The 23,035-nt window shown below is 39.1% G+C and overlaps 1 protein-coding gene across 1 annotated transcript in view; it reads left to right on the plus strand.

Moving 5' to 3' along the window:
• Window positions 1–23,035, plus strand: part of LOC102730594 (protein nucleotidyltransferase YdiU-like) — a 37,392-nt gene that overhangs the window by 8,897 nt on the left and 5,460 nt on the right. The window contains exons 7-16 of the mRNA XM_081820771.1: window positions 1,948–2,017; window positions 3,238–3,310; window positions 5,631–5,714; window positions 6,658–6,787; window positions 12,568–12,612; window positions 12,711–12,792; window positions 12,896–12,988; window positions 14,015–14,094; window positions 14,869–14,912; window positions 20,644–20,723. Coding sequence (XP_081676897.1) covers window positions 1,948–2,017; window positions 3,238–3,310; window positions 5,631–5,714; window positions 6,658–6,787; window positions 12,568–12,612; window positions 12,711–12,792; window positions 12,896–12,988; window positions 14,015–14,094; window positions 14,869–14,912; window positions 20,644–20,723 — 781 coding nt within the window. The remainder of the gene's footprint in view (window positions 1–1,947; window positions 2,018–3,237; window positions 3,311–5,630; window positions 5,715–6,657; window positions 6,788–12,567; window positions 12,613–12,710; window positions 12,793–12,895; window positions 12,989–14,014; window positions 14,095–14,868; window positions 14,913–20,643; window positions 20,724–23,035) is intronic.

Raw genomic sequence — 23,035 nt, forward strand, 5'->3', positions numbered from 1 at the left:
TGGACTCTGAGAAACAAACAGGGTTCTAGAGGGGAGGGGGTGGGGGGATGGGTTAGCCCGGTGATGGGTATTAAGGAGGGCACGTACTGCATGGAGCACTGGGTGTTATATGAAAACAATGGATCGTGGATCACCACATCAAAGACCAATGATGTATAGTGACTAACATAACATAATAAAATTAAAAAAAAAAAAGGAAACTCAGCCCCTTCACTAGGACAAAAGCAAACAAACAGGGAAAGTTTACACAAAGCATCTCAGGACAGAGTATATCTTACTGAAGACTTTTCTGCAGGGAGGACAGAGGATGGCTTCAAAAGAGCGAAAGCAACGAATTCTTACTCTTGCACCACACAGTACAGCTTCCAGCATTTTGTGATGTCTTGGTGCCCGCAGTGTCTCTACTTAACACAGCTCCATCTTCCTCAAGCCCACTTACGAGATGTGTCTTCAGGCAAAAACATTTCCTCCTTTGAGAGGAATTTTGCTTCCCTTTGTTAAGATAATAGAGTTTTAAAAAGTCATAAGAAGTCACATAGATTCTCTTAGACGAACTAGAATCATTTGGGTTGTGGATCCTGTTGTATTGTAGTTATCAGTGTAATAAGTCCAGATACCTAGTCGGTGAAGGATACGGGGAGAGAAGACAAGAGGGAAATGAGTAAGCAGAGTAGGGAAGTCATCTCACTTCAGCATATGTTCGCTGAGCTCATGGTCATCTTGCTTGTTGAGAAGAGTTGTCTACACTCACAGGGCATTATTTCTAACTTCCCATTTGTTTTTTTGGGTCACTTCTGCTTGGATTCATGGTGTCACTGAAACTGTTCCATCTGGTGGTAATACTTCCGTTATAGTTCACTTAGCTCTCTGGCATTTGGTGTATATTAGTGACCGCCTCCTCCTGAAAATCTCTCTATTGGCTCACATAGCCACGTATATATTCCTTTTTGTTTCCCAAATGCCTGCAACAGTTCTTGACATATAAGCACTTATTCACATGATTAAATTATTAAATGACTGGAAAAATACATATATACACAAACTCTAATCCACTCCTTTTGTTTTGACTGGCTTTTAATAATTCCCAAGTCACATCTACAACCCCAATTTTTTTCTGGCTTCTTTCTTTTTTTTTTTTTTTTAAAGATTTTATTTATTTATTTGAGAGAGAGAGAATGAGAGAGAGCACATGAGAGGGGGGAGGGTCAGAGGGAGAAGCAGACTCCCTGTTGAGCAGGGAGCCCGATGCAGGACTCGATCCAGGGACTCCAGGATCATGACCTGAGCCGAAGGCAGTCGCTTAACCAACTGAGCCACCCAGGCGCCCTTCTGGTTTCTTTCTTATCCAGTGCATTAAACACTATAGTTAGTTGACAAGTCAGTTAAAATAGGGAATAAAAAATATGATACACAGACAACTTAAATACTTTAACTTCAAACATTGGGCAATTTTTTGCCACCCCCTGTTTGAGAAGTCTTACGTGACTCTGCTGATATAAATAATCGTTCCCTGCTCTGTTAACTTTGTATCTTTTATATTGTTCTGTTATTGCATGTGTTACACTGTAATGTCATTATTTCTTCCTGTGTTCGTCTCCCTGATCTGCTCTGTGTGCTTTGAGGTTTGGGTCCTCTGGGCCTGGGTCTTGGCATATCCTTTCCCCCAGGACTTGCACCTGACGGGGCATATAATAGGTGTGTGCTGGGTATTTACTGAACTAATCTCTATTTGTAGTATAACATGGTGGAATCTAATACTGTCTTAGAAACACATTTCCAGTTTTGACTGGTATTGAGGAAGTATTTCTCTGTGGCTGTTTTGAGAGTAAAATCTTACTTTGATTTGTAAAATTTTAAGTTTGAATCTAATGGCTTCCTGGATGTCAAGGGCAGATTTAGATGATTTGATACTGAGGAACGATGATGCTCTCTCTTTCTTCTCTCCAGGACATTATTAGACTTCATCATACGGGAGCATTTCCCCTCAGTGAAGGTCACAGAACCTAACAGATATGTGGTAAGTTTTTTTTTTTTTTTTAAGATTTTATTTATTTATTTGACAGAGAGAGACACAGTGAGAGAGGGAACACAAGTGAGGGAGAGGAAGAAGCAGGCTTCCCACGGAGCAGGGAGCCTGATGCGGGGCTCGATCCCAGGACCTTGGGGTCATGACCTGAGCCGAAGGCAGACGCTTAACTGACTGAGCCACCCAGGTGCCCTGAACTGGTTGTATTCTATGCAAATTGTTGAAATTGGCATTCTGTATTTTCTGTACAGACAATGATAATGTGTGTAAATGACAGTTTTATTTCTTCCACTTCCTTATTTTTTCATCTTTCATTCTTTTTTTTTAAGATTTTATTATTTGAGAGAGAGAGAATGAGAGAGATAAAGCACATGAGAGGGGGGAGGGTTAGAGGGAGAAGCAGACTCCCTGCTGAGCAGGGAGCCCGATGTGGGGCTCAATCCCAGGACTCTGGGATCATGACTGGAGCCAAAGGCAGACGCTTAACAACTGAGCCACCCAGGCGCCCCATGTGGTAAGTTTTTAAAGAGAAAGAGCAATACTTGGTTTTATCTCATGGCCCGCCAACATCAGCGGTTACAACTTAGAACTTTACTAAAGGTAGGAAAGGAAATGTAGAACACTTTGAACATTTTGTTAGAGGAGGAGAAGGTGAACCACTTCATAAACAAGACATAGATAAGAAAGTTGTTTTGTTTGAAAGGTATCCAGAGAAAAAGAACAGGTGCTACTACATCCTGATTCTAGATATTCTAGATATTTCTATAGTAGTAATTTTAAAATAAACACAATACGTAACAGGAAAATGTGATTTTCTATTCCCGTGGAAATGATTTGGTCTCCATCACCCTCTTTCATTCTCTTAGCGGCCGCAGAGAAGAGAATTCCATTATTTTTCTTGGTGACTCATTTCAAAGTTAAGAATTCATTTTGCTTACATTTACCTCCCTTGTGCTGAATTCTAATGCATTTCCTGTTCTTACTGGACATGGAGAAAGCCTGGTCATTATACTGTGTCTGAGCCTTTATATATTATTTCTCGGTGACTAATTCTACGTTCTTCCATTTTTTTCGTACATCAGTTAATTTCCATTCCTTTAGTCATCTTCTGGCATTCTGAATTCTTTCCATGTTCTCCTTGTGACTTAGCAGAAGATCCTAAAAGAGTATACATTCCTGAAAATCTGAAAAATTTCTGAATTTTATTTTAGGATTTTTTCTCTATTGTGGTATCAAAGACGGCACAACTCATTGCCTTGTGGATGTCTGTTGGTTTTGCTCATGGTAAGTCATCTACTGATGTTTCATTTTCCTGATGGGAAAGTAGAGTTAATTTGTTGAACCAGAGGACTTCTTTTTTGTGTACTTTAAAATATTCCCGCTGATGAGCTTCTTAACATTTATGATATATGAATTGGCTCTTAGCAACAGAGAAACAATTTTCTTGTGTTTAAAATGGTTTTGAATGGAACAGTATACACAAAATAGAATAAGCATCCTCAATTCAACAAGGATGTTATTACCTGCATAGCTTTCTTTTTTAAAAAAAGATTTGATTGATTGATTGATTTTAGAGAGAGCATGAGTGAGCAGGGGGAGGGGCAGAGGGGGAGGAAGAGGGACAAGCAGACTCCAGGCTGAGCTCAGAGCCTGACTCCAGAAGCTGGGCTTGATTTCACAATCCCAAGATCAAGACCCGAGTCAAAATCAAGAGTTGGATGCTTAACCAACTGAACCACCCAAGCGCCCCAGCCTGTAAATCTTTTCAACATTGTGGGTACATGTATTATATTTAGGTCTCTTTAAAGCTGTTTATAAAATCTTAATTGTAAGGGGCGCCTGGGTGGCTCAGTCAGTTAAGTGTCTGCCTTCGGCTCAGGTCATGATCTCAGGGTCCTGGGATCGAGCCCTGCATCAGGCTCCCTGCTCCGTGGGAAGCCTGCTTCTCCCTCTCCCACTCCTCCTGCTTGTGTTTCCTCTCTCGCTGTCTCTGTCTGTCAGATAAATAAATAAAATCTTTAAAAAAAAAAAAAAATCTTAATTGTAAAAGCACTGCATGCTTTTGATAAAGAATGGTAAGTATAGGGCACCTGGGTGGCTCATTCGGTTAAGTGGCTGTCTCGGGCTCAGGTCATGATCTCAGGGGCCTGGGATTGAGTCCTGTGTCTGGCTCCCTGCTTGGTGGGGAGTCCATTTCTCCCTTTGCCCCTCCCCTCACCCATGCTTGTGTGCTCTCTGTCTCTGGCTCACTCTCTCTCTCAAATAAATAAAAAAATCGTAAAAAAAAAAAAAAGAATTGGAAGTATACAGAAGTGAGTGTGAATTCCATTCTCCAGGGTAATCATTAGTAACCATTTCGTATCAATTCTTTTGGGCTTTTTGGGGATGACATTCGTACACTTCCTATGAAAAAAGCAGGGCTGGCTTGTGTGTTTGAAGCCACTTAGTGTGTGAAGTTGCATAGGAAGGACTATCTGCCTGAACTAAGAATAACTGAAAAACAAATCACATATGTTCTAATGTCTCTAGATAAATACCAAAAGGGAATCCCACATTGCAAAACTTCTTGAAATCCGCTTGCTTATCAGACACATACTCTGTGTATCTCTCTTGGGGTGGGTTGGGGGAGAGCGGGGTAGGTGTTTCATAGTTTTTGCTCTTATGAACCATAGCACAGCGACTACCTTGCAACTGTATCTTCATATTCCTGAAGGTAACTTTTGAGGACAAACCCCTAATGTGGAATGGCTGGGTTAGAGAGTCTGTACATTTAACATTTTGATAAACAGGGCCATCTTGCTCTGAAAAAGGTTGAAACCCTATATTGGACGCAGTTGCCAAATACCCTGTATTAGGCTGGTGTATCTGTTCCCTGGCTTCCTCCTACCCACACTCCGGCAGCTAGCCCTAGCCCCCTTGCCTGGGAGGGCACACTCCCTCCCCAGTCTGCTAGTGGTCTGCAGCTGAGGACTGTAATGGGGAACATATCCATATTTCCCCCTTTTCCCATCCTTTGGAAATGAATTCATCTTATTCCTTTACTAGTTTCATTTCCATTCCAAGTAACTTACATTTTTAAAAACAAATGGAAGAAATTGAGGATAAGTAAGAAGAAGTTGTATTTCTTGGGGCTTTTGTTCCTGCACTATTTGAAATCTTTGTGGGGGTGGGGTATAAAACAAAAGGCTAAATTTAGTTAAAAGATGTAGTTTTGATATCTATTAAGTTATTTGACATCAACAGTTAAACTTTCTTTTTTTTTTAAAGATTTTATTTATTTATTTGATAGAGAGAGACACAGCGAGAGAGGAAACACAAGCAGGGGGAGTGGGAGAGGGAGAAGCAGGCCTCCCGCAGAGCAGGGAGCCCGATGCGGGGCTCGATCCCAGGACCCTGGGATCATGACCTGAGCCGAAGGCAGACGCTTAACGACTGAGCCACCCAGGCGCCCCCAGTTAAACTTTCAATTGATAATCTAATTTTGTTTCACTTCTAAAACAAGTGCATTTCCATTGCCTTTTCTATTCTGAATAATTTTATACATTTAAAAAATGCCTTATTATTTTATTACCACGTTTTTGGAATCTTTTTGTTGTGGTTTCAGGTGTTTGTAATACCGATAACTTCAGTTTGTTATCCATTACAATTGACTATGGCCCATTTGGTTTTATGGAAGCCTATAACCCAGGTATGTGTGATTTATATGTAAATATGTATGTGTATACACACATATATCTTATTTCACTAAAAAGTGATTACAAGTTTATTTTAGATAAATTGTTATAGCTAATACAGTGATGGGGTAGTAGAAAGAATTGGGTTCATTCATAAAATGGTCATTTTATGTGGTACTCAATGTTCCAGGTGCTACAGGGATACAAAAATGAGCCCTTTGTGGTCTTTGCCCTTAAGGAATCACATATTAGAGAAGATGACAGGGAGGGTAGTAGGGAACCTGTGAGAGACAGATGCAGGTTTGACTTCCGGCATCTGAGTCATAGTGGCTCTGTGCCCTTCCCTGGACACGTTACTTAACTTCTCACTTTACCAACCTATAAAATGGAGGCCATAGTAACACAGTCCTTACAAGGAGGGATCCAAGTGGGCTTTGTGGAGGATGTGATACTTGAGGTGGAGTTTGAAGTACATTTATGATCACGTGAAGATTCTTTTTTTTAAAGATTTTATTTAGTTGGGGGAGAGAGAGAGAGAGCGAGCACGAGCAGGGAGAGGAGCAGAGGGAGAAGGAGAGGGAGAAGCAGACTCCCCACTGAGCAGGGAACCTGATGCGGGACTCGATCCCAGGACCCCGGGATCATGACCTGAGCCAAAGGCAGACGCTTAACCAACTGAGCCACCCAGGTGCCCCTGATCACTTGAAAATTCTTACATATTAGAATTGTATTCCTCTATTAGGCAAATATTCATATTGAAAAAGAATTTCATGTGTATGGGTAGTAAGTGTTTATGTTACTTTTTTAGTTAAATGTTTAATGTCAGAAAGATTTAATAAATGTGAACATATCTAATGACTATAAATTTATTAAATTTAAATATAAACTTAGAAAGGGAGAGCCTGTTTATTACAATTATCTCCACTAAAAAATGCTAATATTTTTTATTTTAAACAGATTTTGTCCCAAACACATCTGATGATGAAAGAAGATATAAAATAGGAAATCAGGCCAATGTTGGGATGTTTAATTTAAACAAGTTGTTGCAAGCTTTAAACCCATTACTGGATCCTAGGCAAAAGCAGCTGTGAGTAAATCCTAAATCCACTAATTAAATCTGTATGAAAATACGGTTTGTATAATGATCATTTTTTGAAGCTAACATTTTAAAAACCATCTTATTATTTAGTCTTTAATAATGAAGGCATTTCAAACTGTGTATTTTTCTCTAGTAGAGTTTTGGCTTTTTCCCACAGTTATCAGGATAAAGTGTTTCCTATTTATTGCTTTTTAGGTGTTGTGAAATTTTGTTTATTTCTTCTTTGATCTAAGGGTTATTTATCACTGTTTTTCTTAATATTTAATAGTTGGGATCATTTTATTCATATATTTTTTATATGTGTTTGGTAAAATCTATTTAAAATGTGTTAAGGTTTCTTTGTGGCCCCAACATAATGAATTTTGTGCATATTTCATGATCAAACAAAAGAATGTATACTCTGTAGTCAAAAGTTTTACTATATCAAGTTAAGTGTATTGAATGTATTATTCAAGACCTTTATGACTCTATTTTTTTATCTATTTGATAAATTTGATAAATTTGATACGTAAGAGATGTGTATTAAAATCTCCCACTTTAACTGTATTTTTACTAAGTAGTTTTTTGTAATTGTTTTAAATTTGCATATTTTGCTGTTGTATTATTGGTACATACAGATTTTTACTTATATTTCCTTAAAAAAAAAAAGTGCCCTTTAGCCCAACATAATCACCCCCCTTATCTTGATTTATCCTTTTAACTCCAAATTTCAATTTATATGGTATTAATATTATGATTCGTGCTTTCTTTTTGTTGGATGTGCCTCGAGTCTCACTTTGTTTTTATACCTTTATCACTTTGTTTTAAAGTATGTTTCTTGTAAAAACAAACAACACATATAGCCAGGTTTTAACTCAATATGATGGTTTCTGTCTTAATAGAAGTATGTAGGCTGTTCATATTTATTGTAAAAAACTGATTGATTTTATTCCTGCCTTACATCATGCTTTATTTTATGTATCAGTTCCCCCCCCCATGGACTTTACTTATCTTTTTATGATTTGAGCAGTTCATTCATCATCCCCCCCACCTTGATTTGGAAACTACTGTATTCTCCACCCGCCACTGCTAATTATCTTCCTTTTTCTGCCACTTTCTCTACTGTTATGGGAAAATGAGTTTCCAAATAATTTTCCTTCACTAAGATTCTATTGGCTTATTGTTTTCCCCTTCCATCTCAATGAGACTCAATGCTTTTACGTTTTACCTCCAAGTACCCAACTGCTAGATTTTGCTAATAAGATAGCTTAGTATTTTGAATTCAGACTATTGTAGGTTTTTCCTTGAAGTGTATCTCTCCCATCTTAAGAGTCCTTGCCCTTGCGCTTCCCCCACCCGCACACGCACACATTTCTAATCATTTCACTGCTGGCCATTGCTTTTTATTCATGGTTCCATCTTGAAGTCTCTGTTTTGATTACTCTATTATTTACTGGGGTATAGAGGTGATATATTTTCTGAATTCTTACATAACTATTACTGTTTTTATTTTACTCCGACAGATAATTGAGACGTAGGGTATTAGATTATGGATTCACTTGTGTGTAACAGAAACCCAAAATAATAGTAGTTTGAGCAAGATGGACATGCGTTTTTCTCTCCTATGAAAGTGTGCAGGTTGGTAATTGAGGGCTGGAGTGGGGACTCTGCTGTCTGAGTCTCAGACTGCTTTCAGCTTTTCATCCTGCCTTGCACTGCGTGTAGTCCTCAGGGTCTGAGATGGGGCACCGTCTGTAACATCCAAATTCTGTGTGGCAGCATGGAGAAGAAGAAACGAGGCAGGTCCTCGCTGCTGAAGGGTACATGTCAGAATTTGTGCACATCACCTCTCTCTTTTCACATTAGTCAGAACTGTAAAGCGTAGGGGCCTTACGTTGTATCAGCTTAGCTACACTCCAAATTCCCCTTCCCTGTATGGTTATGGCCCAAGAGAAGTTTGCAGCATCCGGAAGGTGGAAGTGAGGCAGCAGCACGATTCCACCCAGAAGGCTGGGCTAGAGTCAGGCCCCACTGCCGCTCCCGCGTATTGCCGTCCGTCTGCTGCTTCATCGTGCTGGTGTGGGGAGAGAGCCAAGTGGAGTCCTGGGCCGGGGTGTGTACTGCTCGGGGCTGAGGGGCACTGGCTCATCCTGCAGCTGACCTGCACCACTGAGCTTGGACACTTGGGGTTTAGACATGGGTTTCAGTTTGTGTACATTCCAGTTTGTCTTCACTGTCTCCAGTTTCACATCCAATTTTCTGTCCTCTCCTCGCTGCTGACGTTGAGCCCCAAAACCAGACACAGAAGCAACAGTATGATATGCCATTGTTCACCGGCTCCCACAATCACGGAAGGTCGAATCCCTAAGATACACCCCTTGTCCTCTGGCACCAATAGTGGTTCTGCTTCTCTGACTGTAACCACATCCCCAGCGAGAGAAATCTCTGCTGTTGCTTAACTGTTGACTTTTCCTCCATTCCTTTTTGTGCTTCTGGCACTCCATTCTTTGTATGAATCCTCCGTATGTCCCCAAGTCTCTTACTTTTTTCCTTATGCTTTCCGTTTCTTTGTATTTTTGTATAGTGTTTTTTATACACTTTTTAAAAAAGAATTATTTATTTGACAGAGAGAGAGAGGGAACACAAGCAGGGGGAGCAGGCAGAGGGAAGGGAGAAGGAGGCTTCCCTGCTGAGCAGGGAGGCCGATGCGGGGCTCACTCCTAGGACCCTGGGATCATGACCTGAGCTGAAGGCAGATGCTTAACTGACTGAGCCACCCAGGCGCCCACTGAATAGTGTTTTGTAGTATTTCTTCTTCCCGATTTCCTAGGTCACTAAATTTGAGTCTCAAGAGTAACATTATCCCCCTCAATTCTTCCACTGAATTTTGTAGTCTGAAATACTATCTTGTAGTTCCAGAAGGTCTCCTGAGGCACAGTTTATTCTTCTGAAGTGTCTTGTTATTTTTTTCATATTGTTATCTGTCTCCACTGGCTGTTCCATTGTACTAGGAGCCAACTGTTCTGGCCTTCTTTTGTTTTTCCTCTCTCTGGGTATGAGAGGAAAACACTTAGGCACTGCGTTATTTTCCTTTACCTCTCCGTTGGGGCTCTGCTCCAGTTAAGCGGTCGTACCCCTTTCATGGGCTGGCAGAATACCCGCAGGTAAGTTTTTAGCTCTCCACTGGGCCTCTCGTAGGCTGCCTCTCTGCTCCCAGCTCTTCCAAGCAGTCAAGGCTAACATTCTCCCACCTTCGGGGGTAGAGAGGTTTTAGCAGCTCTCCTGTAGCCGCTTGGAAGCCAGGAAGCCCACTGATTTTTTGCAGTTAACATTTATACAGATAGGGCCCTTAATGTCTTTGCTCTGCTCGGCCATGCTGTACCTCAAGAATGAGGGCCTGCAGCCTTGCTCAGACCCTCCAGGCCTGCCTGCCTCCTCCAGGCCCCTGAAGCTCTGAGGCCCAGCACAGGGGCTGAATTAGAGCAGGGAAGGGCAGGCACCCAAAATTCATTTGAACCGCCATCTTCCTTTGACATCTCTGGTTTAGTGTTTGGCCTTGAAGACTTTTAAAGGAAATCACTTATTCCCCTTCTTGTGGTTCCCTGCAGTTGGGGCGGGGTGGGGGGGCTTCCTTAGAGTACACAGTCCTTCTCTGGCTCCACTTACTCTTACTCCTCTCCGGGGGACAAAGGGTTAATGATCCGTTTGATGAATTTGGGAGAAGAAACTAAACATGTGTGGCTCATCCTAGTAATACCTCTCTTTTCGGAGATGTGCCTGACCAGAGAAAGCCTACATTTTCTGCTTTTTTATATGAAGAGTTTACAGGGGTGTGCCCAAATGGGGGAGGCCCATAGTTATAACTGTTATTCTAGTAACTGAGTGAACAAATCTTTCTAATTTAGGCACAATATATTAACATGCTGATTATCCATAGACTTAAGCCATATTTTCGAGATTAGCTTTCATCAATAATAAAGCTGAACTTTTTTTTTTTAAGATTTTATTTATTCATTTGAGACACAGAGATACAGAGAGAGAGAGAGCATGAGCAGGGGGAGAGGCAGAGAGAGAGGGAGAAGTAGGCTCCCAGCTGAGCCAGGAGCCAGACGTGGGGCTCCATCCCAGGACCCCGGGATCATGACCTGAGCCGAAGGCAGACGCTTAACGACTGAGCCACCCAGGAGCCCCTAAAGCTGAATTTTTAATCTCAGTCTGACTATTGTGTGATCTCTCATTCTGAATTCAGGCTGAAGAAACAAGTGTACATGGTTGCCTTTTTAAACAACAGAATAAATAATAGGCAACATTGTAATGTTTATAATTAGTTACTTGAAATATCTCGCATATGTATACAAATAAGCATGAATAATAATCTAAGTACATTAATAATTACATAGAATGTTAAGATATTTCTTGACATAACCACTGGAATTGAACTCCTTGAGGGCAGGATCACATTTTAATCATTTCTGTGTCTCTAAGGCATTTGCTAGAAGATAAAGCATATATATATATATATATATATATATATTTGAAGATAGCATATTTAACTTGACTCTCTTCCCCACTCCTCCCCCAAATCTAAAATTGGCCATTTCCAGTACAAGATCCCAAGTGGAAGGCAAAGCATATAGTAATTTCATTAACCCTAGGTAGCAAAAAGGATTACTACATTAAAGATGAGTTTTATATATGATCTGTGGTTTCCTTAATTAATATAATTCAAAAATATATTGGTAGTATATCATAGTTGAAAATCAAAGCAATATAAAACAATATTCATTAAGCAGTCACTCTTGTCTCCATGAATTTTATATCCCTTTTGCCTTGCAGAGTTCATTTATTCGTTCAACAAATATTTATTGAGGTGCTCAGTATGTGCCAGACACTGTTCTAAGTACTAAGGGGACAGCAGTGAATCAAACAGCATGTTAATTGGGCCCTTGTGGTACTTACTTCTGGTGGGAGAGGCAGTCAAGCAGAATAAATAAGTTATGTAGCTTATTAGAAGGAGATAAATACAATGGAGAAAAATAAAGCAGGGGATAGGGAATAAAGGGAGGGAAGGTCTGCAGTTTTAAAAGGATGGTCAGTACCTCATTCAAGCAAAGGCTTGAAGGAGTCACAGGAGCAAGCCACATGGATGCCTGGGGGAAGAGTGCTCCAGGCGAGGGACCAGCCTGTGCAAAGGCCCCGAGCAGGTGTGTGGGGGGCGTTTAAGGAACAGCAAGGAGGCTCCTGTGGCTGCCTCAGAATGAGCGAGGGGAAAACTTACACGGGATGAGCTCAGTGAGGTAAAGGCAGTGGAGCTTCAGAATGAGTTGAGCTTTTATATGATTTAAAATACATTTAAGAATATTAAGAAATAGAAACTTAATTTGTTTCAAGATGAATTTAAGGTTAAGAATGCTTTGGGGTGCCTGGGTGGCTCAGTTGTTAAGCATCTGCCTTCAGCTCGGGTCATGATCCCGGGGTCCTGGGTTCAAGCCCCGCATTGGGCTCCCTCCTCAGTGGGGAGCCTTCTTCTTCCTCTCCCACTCTCCCTGCTTGTGTTCCCTCTCTCGCTGTGTCTCTCTCTGTCAAATAAATAAATAAAATCTTTAAAAAAAAAAGGTTAAGAATGCTTTAATCTTTATATTTTTATGAAACATGAATTGAGATTGATAAATATAATTACCATATTTATATTTCACATGTGAAAAGGTTCACTTTGTTCTTGTAAAATGTGATTCAAGAATGTTAATTTTAAATCAAGTTTAATTGTCTTTCCTTTTTTCTCCCTGTAGAGCTGCTCAGATTCTTGAGGGGTATCCAGTTCTTTATTATACAAGGTTTGTCCTTTTGATTAGGGATATTAAAGCATCCTGGTTGGTTTGAGGACAGTTCTTAAAATAGTGAGAGTTGAACTGAATTGACATTTCTCTTTCAGATTTAGAGACTTGTTCAAAGCCAAACTGGGGTTACTTGGAGAGAGGAAGGGTGATGATGATTTAATTGCATTTCTCTTACATGTGAGTTTGTCATTTTATCTTTTTTTTTTCTGACTAACTTTTGAATTACTAATCAGCATATTCTTGAAGACTTGAGATTGATAAACATAATTATTCTCATTAGCTCATGGAAAAGGCAGAAGCTGATTTTACAATGACATTTCGGCAGCTCAGCGAGATTACCCAAAGCCAGTTAGAGGAGCTCAACATTCCCCAGGTAGTCATTTTGACATTTGGTTTTCTCTTAATTAAGTTTTCTTTATCAGATGTATTGAGGTATTATTTACATGTCATAAAATTCCACTGACCTTATGTATATAATTCAGTGATTTTTTTTATAATTTACAGATTTATGCATTTATCACCACAATTTGATTCTAGAACAGTTCCATCACCCTAAAATAAAGATCCTTTGTGCCCATTTGCAGTTAATCTCTGTTTCCACTCCTAGCCCCAAGCAGCTACTAATTTACCTTGTGTCTCAAGGTTTTCGCTTTCTAGACATTTCTTATAAATGGAATCATACAAAATGTGGTCTTTTGCACTTGGCTTCTTCATTAGCCAAGTTTTGAGGTTCATCCATATTGTTACCTGTATCAGCAGTTCTTTCCTTTTTGTCACTGAGTGGTACTCTACGGTATGGATATACCATCTTTTGCTGATCCATTTACCAGTTGATGGACATTTGGGTCATTGCCACTTCTTGGTTATTGTGAATAAATACTGCTCTGAACACTCATTTACAAGTTTTTGTGTGAACATATGTTTTCATTTCTCTTGGACAGATACTAGGAGTGGAATCATGTCTTATTAATTTTTAAATCCTTCCCACCTAACAATTCCCAGAGCAGCATTGACATTCCATAAATATTTGTTGAATGAATTAATAGATGACTAAATAAAATGCAGTTGCAAATTAAGTTTTTAAAAGTAAATTATACATTATTTAAAGGAAGGCTTTTGGATAACAAGTATTCACATGTAATCTCTATAAGGACTTGGTTTATCTTAAATCATGCCATTACATGAATTTCCATGAATTAGAATTTTAGAGTTGAATGTCATATAAAGAAAAGGAAAATATTATTCTTTTTTAGGTCTACTTCTACTTGAAATAGCATGTCTTAAAAAATCTGGATATTACAAGTTGTTATTAAAGAACATAATTTAAAGTAACATGAAGTTAAAATAAACAGAACCAATATTAATATAATAAGCAGCCTATTACTGCATTTTCACTTAGCAATTCTGGGCACTGAAGATGATTTCAGAGCACAAGCTTTTTCCTGCCTGGGTGTCCCAGTACCTTTTGAGACTGAAGAGGTAAGGTAATCTAACCACTTCTGAAAAAGCATGTGATGGATTACTTTAGCAGAGGTAACCCATCGAGTCTTCCTTCAACTTTCCATCATTTCCTTTTTACTCCTGGGTACTTTGCACCCGCTGAGGCGTCCATGGCAACACCTCACCCATGGAGACAGCACAGGTCTGTTCACCTCAACTCTGATAACGCTGCTTCCCCAGGTGCCCCAGAGAGCCCATGCCCTGAAGCTCTGGAGGAGAGCTCCTCAGGCTTCTAGACTATTAGTGGTCACATCGTATACATTTGTAAGACGTTACTTTGCTTCATAAATTACAGTGAAGTAGAAGCAACAAACTTGGGAGTAAAGACATTGTAGGTAGTGGTCTCTGAAGGGAGAGACAGGGAGAAATAGTCCTTCCCAGTTTAATTGCCCCTGAGGGCTGTTTATAAAGATGACCATGATTAATCAAGAAAAGAAAAAATGGAATTATTTTCAGAAAACTGTTTAAGATAAAGAAAGGTATCAGACAATTTAGATTTTTTTTAGACAAAACTTTTTTTAATTTGTAAAAATAAAAGGTTTGGGATTAGCTAAAATACCTAAACAAGGTAGTATTTTATATGTTATGTAATCAAACTCAGTATTTTCTGTCTTCCTTTCAGACCACTGATTCAGCGTGATTTTTAAATGTTTTTTTCCCCAATATTTGTCTTGTGAAATAATTCCCACCTTTTTGAAAAAAAGATAGGAGGAGACAATGGTTAATCTTGTCCTTTGTTTTATTCTTTGTTAGTAACATGAATGATTCAGATTCTGAAAGAAGAAAAAGAATGACAAGTGAGTAAACCTTTTGATTTTTTCAACTTTAAGGATTATCACATAAAAGCAACATTTTTTTGAAAGCTGGAAGTAATTATTTGAGGTAATTACTCATCTATAAATTACTTGAAGTAATTACTTGAGTAACAACCAAGGGTTGTTTTTTGTTTTTTGGGGTTTTTTTTTGGCTTGTTTTTAACTAGAATAATTCTAGTTAAGTACATTTTAGTTGAAGTGTCATCTGTGAGCTTTTCTAAATGACCTTTAACAGTATAACAGTTTGCATACTGATGTTAAAATAATATTGTCCTACAAGATGGTAGAGAGACAAGGTAGTTTGGGTTATGGTGGCAAGAATGTGAGTTTGCGGATCTGGCAGATGAATCTCATCTTGCTACCTTTTAGCTGCATGATCTGCAAGATACTTAACTCTGAGTTTCAAGGCCCTTAGCTATTATAAAATGGGGATATTTTGCAGCGATGTTGTAATGATGAGCAATAATATATATAAAATATCCTGTTATCATGCATGGGCCATAATACACATCCAGTAAGTGATAGCTCTAAAAAGAAATTATCTCTATGTATCAATTTCAGTTTACCATGTGACTTCACACTTGGTTTGGAAAAGAAAAAAATGGAAGTTAGTTCTTTCTACAGTGTGGATTCTAACAAGATCAAAGATGTTCAGACAGTAGGTCCAAAGTCCTTGATTCCTGTTGCCTTACTTAGGACTTGCATAGAGAGCTAATGTGTGTCATCGGGGTGGCCAATTTTGTGTGAATGAAATAAGGATGATGCTAACATTCCATGTTAGGTTAGGGAGTGAGATTGCTTCTTGAACTCAGGACATTATTATAGAAATAAAACCAAGTTTAGGGGTGCCTGGGTGGCTCAGTCTGTGAAGGGGCTGCCTTTGGCTCAGGTCATGATCCAGGGTCCTGGGATGGAGCCCTGCCTCGGACTCCTGGCTCAGTGGGAAGCCTGCTTCTCCCTCTCCCTCTGCTGCTCCCCCTGCTTGTGCTCTCTTGCTCTCTGTCTGTCAAATAAATAAATAGAATCTTTTTTTTTTTAAATTTTTTTTTTTAAGATTTTATTTATTTGCGAGAGAGACAATGAGAGACAGAGAGCATGAGAGGGAGGAGGGTCAGAGGGAGAAGCAGACTCCCTGCTGAGCAGGGAGCCCGACGTGGGACTCAATCCCGGGACTCCAGGATCATGACCTGAGCCGAAGGCAGTCGCTTAACCAACTGAGCCACCCAGGCGCCCTAAATAGAATCTTTTTAAAAAAACCCAAGTTTAGCTTTTACAGGAAAATGAGTAATCTCTTCGTTGCCAGCCACTTCTGTCCACTGGTGCAGTCATACAGAATTTATAAGCCAGTTCAGAATGTGGACACTCAGCAGTTAAGAGAAAGAAGAAATCGGGAGACTAACATGTGGTGACAGTCTTTAGTATTTGGATTTGTTTGGTTATGACAGGATGGATGAGGTGGTAAATGAAAGAAATTTAATGAACTCAAGGCTGCAGCTTTCAGTTATTTTAGAGAAATAAGTGCTGAACAATGTGCTCTCAAGGAAAGGAAAAAGATAAATTTCCACAAAGAGCAGTGGTCTGATAAAAGTTCATAATGATAGTGCAGTTATTTTTTTAAAGGTACACTTCCATACATTATTACTATATATTTAATTGATAGGAAAATGCAAATATGTAAGAAATTGCACAAATTCATGTAACAGTGTGTATCAGGGATGTGGAATTGAACTGAACAGGCATGAAGAAATAAAATATCTAAGAAGAGTGTCCAGTGTAGTGAAGTCTGAATCTTCATTTCCCTTCTAGGGTCTTCATTTCTCAGCTCTTGACCTGAGTTTCTTTTCCTTAGAGGGGCAGTATGGTCTGGCCCCCGGAGTTGGACCAGCTGTACCTGAGCTCTGGTTCGGCCATTTATTTCCTAGATGTTATTAAGCAGGTCACTCGATTCCTTCATCCCTCTTTTTCTCTTTCTGGTGTGTATATATACTTTTTTAGTGGCTTTATTGAGGTATAATTTACATCACAAAGTTCATTCATTTTAAGTGTACAGTGATTTTTTAAACTAAATTTAAAAAACTGTGCAATCATGACAGTCCAGTTTTAAAACAGTTCTATCCATTTGACTTCGCTTTTGTTTCCTCATCTATAAAATGCATTTACATCATGGATTGTTGCACAAAATCAGGAGATGGTAGTTGGCACATAATAAGTACTCAATAAGTATCAGCTATTACGTTAGTATAGAGTACATTAAATATCTTTGTTGGGAAGACTGGGATGACTATGTTTTTTAGCAACCAAAAAACTAAAAATATATTGCTGTTGTATATTGTTTCAAAACATTAAAAAAAAAAATAGTAGATTAGGGGAAGATTTTTTTTTTTTTTTTTAGTAGGCTCTACGCCCAGTGTGGGGGCTCGAACTCACGAGCCTGTGATCAAGAGTTGCATGCTCTACCAACTAAGCCAGCCAGGGGTTCCAGGGGGAAGATTTGCTTTAAAATTTTTTTGTAAATGCTCCAAGTTGCGAGCAATGGGAACATCAAAGGTGAGTGTTTTAAAGGTCTTAGAATTAAAAAAAAAAAAAACCTATAAAATTTATAATTTTTAGGCCTCCGAATAACTCTATGATCATAAGCCACCAGAAGGCATTGATCACTTCTCTTCTATGTCACATTGTGCCCACCTAGCCCAAGATCATAGTAAAATTTTGTTTGAGAAATGCTTTTGATTACTGTCAGTACTGTGCCCTGACAGTGTCCATTGTATCTCCAGCATGATGCGATTGGGTTTATATTGCTGGGGGGAGATATTAAAAAGCTCTAAAACAGCTACCTCTACAATAAAACTAATTTGGTTGTGATTCTGAAAATGCATCAGTGTAATTCTGCTTTCTTTGTGCCTAGTAGTGAATGTGTGGCACATGCTCCGAAGAATCTTTACTTGTCCTCAGAACACAGGTTATTAGAGCTCAAGGCCAACTATGTTGAAATCCTGGGTTTGAGCCTCATTGGAGACACAGCCATATGCCCAGTGATCGTGGAGAATGAATTGGCCCCGACTGGGATCGGCTCAGCCCAAATTTCTCTCTTTTGGAAAAGAAACAAAGAGAATGCTAGTATGATTGCAAGTCAGAGACATTTCCTTTGCGCGCTGAGGACTCTCAGTAGAAATTAAGCAAGATCATTTGGGAATCAAAGTGAAAGTGCTGTCAGTTAAGGTGATAGTATAAATTTAAATTGTGACCTCAAGTAGATATTTCAGAGCTGACCTTTTGTAGATAATAGAATAAAAGAAAAATTTCCTTCTTCATTCTTCCTCCTGGACATTAAAATAGAGAGACAGAGAGAAGGAACAATGGAAGATGCTACATTTGTAATAATTTTTCTCTTAAAGTATTTTAATAACTAACAATGAAAGTAAGATTTATTTTTATTGAGTTAGATAAATGATAAATAGAACTACCATTTTCCAGTTTCATTGCCAGCCTATGAGAGATTAATTGCGTTTAATAATTTGAAGAGTTCAGTGTTTTATGGCCATCGAGTCTGCTGGCTTTCTGATACGTTAATTTTTTCCATTTGTATGGTAGCAATGACGTGCTTTATTTATATTATGATGTGGTCAGTAAAACATAGTCTTAAATCTCTTCCAGCACTAAATTTGCTTATTCAGAAACATATACTTAGCCCCTATTACATGCCCCTTTTTGTACAGTCACACTGTTTAAAGCTGAAACTACAAAGATGAATTTGAGCCCTGCCCATAAGTAGTCAACACTCTAGTGGATCAGGGATTACCACATTACATGGAACTCTGGCAGGGTTTGTGTGTGGACAGAATCCTCACTAACCCACTGCTTAAAATTTTATTGCCAAAAGAAATAACCCACCAACAGAAAACTCCCAACTAGATAAAAATGTACAGAATCCAATAACTCCTCAATCTTATAAACAGATCTATAATTTTCTGATTTTCAAGTAGTTTGTATATTTATAACTTGGTCCAAAGCACTTCTGCTTGTAGCTGAAATTTCTCGTATGTTTTAACAGTATTTCATTGCCAGGTATCTAGGCAGTGTTTGTCAAATTTGTCAAACTTTTCATTGGAAGGCTCCGCTCTCCCTCTGCCTACGCTGAGCATTCCACAATTCCCCTTGCATGTTAGTTTCCTTTTTGTTTAAAGATTGTATTTTCTGTGTATATGTGACTTGTTTTAAACAAGTACTATATGAATTCTTTAAAATTTGAAAAATGCAAACTTATAGAAAGACTAAAAAAAAAAAAAATCCCGTTTTCCCAAACACAGTTATTATTTACTTTTTGCATTTACTTCTAGTCTCTCTTTTTCTGTGTGTATTGATTAGGAGAAAAATGTAGTAGTAATCATACAATGGTATAATTTAGGTCTTTTTTTTTTTTTCTGCTAAAAGTAAATAAGGCATTTTCCCTTGCTGCTTCATTCTTTATAATGTAACACTTTTAACGGCTGCATAATATTTCTTTGAAAGGGTATGCAGTGTTTTACTTAACTATTCCCCTACTAAGTATTTAAATTGTTTCTAGTTTTCCTTAATATAAATAATACTTTTTTTTTATGTTTAAATTTGTTTTCATAGACTATGTTCCTACAGAATTACTGGGTCACAGGGCACTTCTTATAACATTAGATTATATGTCATAACTTGGTAGATTGTTAAAACCAAGCTGAAAGGGAATTTGTATGTTTCCTCCATTCAAGTAGCTCAGCAAACTGTTGAGAATCACAAAATGATGATTCCTGGAATTTCTGTTGTGCTAGTGGGGAGAAGCATCCCTCCTTTCCATTCAGTTGATAAATTATTTTGGAAAGGGCTCATCTCAACTAAAGACGTAGTTTCTGGAATTTTTCTAAATGTGCCATTATTATAATACCTTTAAAATGACAAAATGTGTGGTTACTATCAAAAATATAAATTTATAAAGAGTTTTGCCTGCATGTAACCTTTCATGTTTGCTCTTGGCAGCATTAACTTTAAGCAGTCCTACTAAGTAGGACCTGAATTCTGAGCTTAAAGATGTTGAAATCAGCAACTTCTTTCCCCTGCCTCCTCCACTTAGGCTAAAGGGCCTAATTCAGATGCATTCACTACTTTCTCCATGCTTTAGAAAGTGCTTAGTGAACTGAACATGGTGAAAAAACCAAAGTAATGATGAAACACCGAAGAGAAAAACCAAATACAGTATTGCTCATAACGCTTCAAAAAGTGTTTTCTGTACCATAATAGACAGTGTACATTGTTTGTAAACAATAGAAATGGACTGATGCTGATCGTTTCTTCTCATTTGCACCTTCCAGCACAGTTCTTTTTTTTTTAATTTAATTTTATTTTGTTACGTTAATCACCATACATTCTAGCACAGTTCTTTTTTTTTTTTTTAAGATTTTATTTATTTATTTGACAGAGAGAGACACAGCGAGAGAGGGAATACAAGCAGGGGGAATGGGAGAGGGAGAAGCAGGCTTCCTGCGGGGCAGGGAGCCCGATGTAGGGCTCGATCCCAGGACCCTGGGATCATGACCCGAGCCGAAGGCAGACGCTTAACGACTGAGCCACCCAGGCGCCCCTCTAGCACAGTTCTTAAAGCTTATCTAATTTGGGGGATAATTTCATATGGCCTGTATGGACTTAGTAATTTATTGTTCCAAAACATGCTTCCCCCCGCCCCCTTAAGCTGTTAATCCTAGGTATGTACTGAAGAACTGGATGGCAGAATCCGCAGTGCGAAAAGCAGAAAGGAATGATTTTTCAGAGGTAAGATGTTTGAGGCTTCTGGCTTTATTTTTATTAACTTTAAATGTATCATATTTTAAGCACACTTATTTTGTTTGTAGACATGCTAAACTAGACCATTGCCAGTACCAGCTTCCCAGAATTCTTGCTGCCTGGTCTCCCTTTTTTTTTGTTTTTCAGTGAATCATTTTTTTTTCATAGTTTCTAATTTATTCTTTAATGGATTTAAAATTTTAAAGCTTCATTTATATCCCATATCTATATTATTCAGATTTCTGAGGGTCTGATTCTGCTGTTTATTGCTTATGTTTTGGACTTCTGGATTTCAGTCTCTGAGATCCAGTGAAGCCTGATTTAAGGGTGCATCTCTGCAGAGGGAATTAGCTTTTTGCTTCTAGCAGGTGTCCATGGCACTAGCCACATGGGTCCACTTAAATTAATCCTGACAGCAGTGAAGTTGGGATGAACTAAGTCTCCATGCATCTGCCTGGATGAATCCCACATATAATGTTAAGCAAACAAGCAAGTGGCAAAGGCATATAATAAGCACCACTTAAATACAGTGTAACATGTGCAAAATTATACACCACATAGGGATGCATGCATATATAATGAAAGTAACAAAATGAATAAAGATGAGAAACATCATCTTCGGACAGTGGTTACTTTGAGGTAAGGAAGAAATTCATACAGGGCTCTAATCATATTGGAAGTATCTGATTTCTGAAGCTGAGTGGAGGATACAGGGGTGTTCATTGTATTGTTTTGCATACCTTCTTGTATGCTTCAAATACTTCATAATCAATTATTTAAAATGCAATGCACATAATATATTTTTTAGAAGAGGACTGGCCTTGGCACTCGTGTTGTCGCTGTCCTGCACTGGAGTGGATGTTATCGATGCTGTGGCTCTTTTTCTCTTGCGCTGGTCCCACCTCAGAATCATTCTCACCACAGCATGTATGTGGTCACAACCAAGTGATCAGAGCTGGCACAAGAGAGAAACTATTTTTGCTATTTTTTTTTTTAAAGATTTATTTATTTATTTTAGAGAGAGCACCAGAGAGCATGCGTGAGTGGGGGGAGGGGCAGAGGGAGAGGGAGAGAGAGAATCTCAAGCAGACTCCCCACTGAGCGCGGAGCCCCATGTGGGGCTCGATCTCACAACCCTGAGATCATGACCTGAGCCGAAATCAAGAGTGGGACACTTAACTGACTGAGCCACCTAGGCGCCCCCTATTTTTGTTATTTCTAATTTGGGACTTGCATTAACTTTTTATTTCAGTAGTTTCATTAGCCTGACAAACCTGGGTTTTCACTTTAGAAAATAAAACATTTTAAAATGTAATCTTTTATGGTATTAAAGAAAGACAAAGAGAAGGGAGAGAGCTCAGTATTTGTCTTTTTTTTTCTTTTTTTTAAAGATATTTATTTATTTGAGACAGAGAGAATGAGAGAGAGCATGAGAGGGGGGAGGGTCAGAGGGAGAAGCAGACTCCCTGCCGAGCAGGGAGCCTGATGTGGGTGGGACTTGATCCCGGGACTCCAGGATCATGACCTGAGCCGAAGGCAGTCGCTTAACCAACTGAGCCACCCAGGCGCCCTCAGTATTTGTCTTTAAATCAGCCAAAGCTGGGGAAATGAAGCATTGTTTCATCAGTTGTTTTGTTGGCTTGTTTCTCCTTCCTTCCCTATCTTTTGTTCCTTGTTTTCTTCCCTTCCCCCAAAGTATCTTTGAGTAAGGGTGCAGCACCCACCGTGGGTGGGGAGGTGTCTTCCTAGGTTCAAGTGCACATTCAGATTCATAGGACTAGCACAGGCTGCTCTTGGCCCCACTCGACTCAGACAGAGGACAGACTGGCTTACCAGCAGGGCAACATCACACTCCCTGTTTGCAGGAGTTCTTGTGGTCCAGGATAGCACCCAGCACAGCAGCGAAGCTCGGGTGTGCAGGGACAAGGCCCATACTGGGAAGATGCAGGGGCAGCCCTGGCTTAAAAGCTTCATGTTCCATAGAAACCAGTACCTCTTGTCACAACTCCATAGACGTAGTTTCCAGTGTTCCCACAAGAGACCTGCCTTGTACCGAGTCACCACACTAAAGGAAGCCTAAAGCATTTTGTCAGGTATTTACAGTTCTCCCATCCAGATGCTATTTGTCGGTCATAAGCAAAGTTATATGGTTTTATATATATGTATATTGTCATACGACCTTATCAAGTGACTAGGGGAGCAGACCTAGGAAGTTAATTAAGGGTTCAATTCTCATGCAGGGAAAGAAAAAGATTTTTGTTAAACCTCTGCAAGGTAATCCTTTACACACACAACTTATG

The sequence above is a fragment of the Leptonychotes weddellii genome, chromosome 5 (genome assembly GCF_054177405.1).
Source record: "Leptonychotes weddellii isolate Sample4059 chromosome 5, ASM5417740v2, whole genome shotgun sequence".
NCBI classification, from domain to species: Eukaryota; Metazoa; Chordata; class Mammalia; order Carnivora; family Phocidae; genus Leptonychotes; species Leptonychotes weddellii.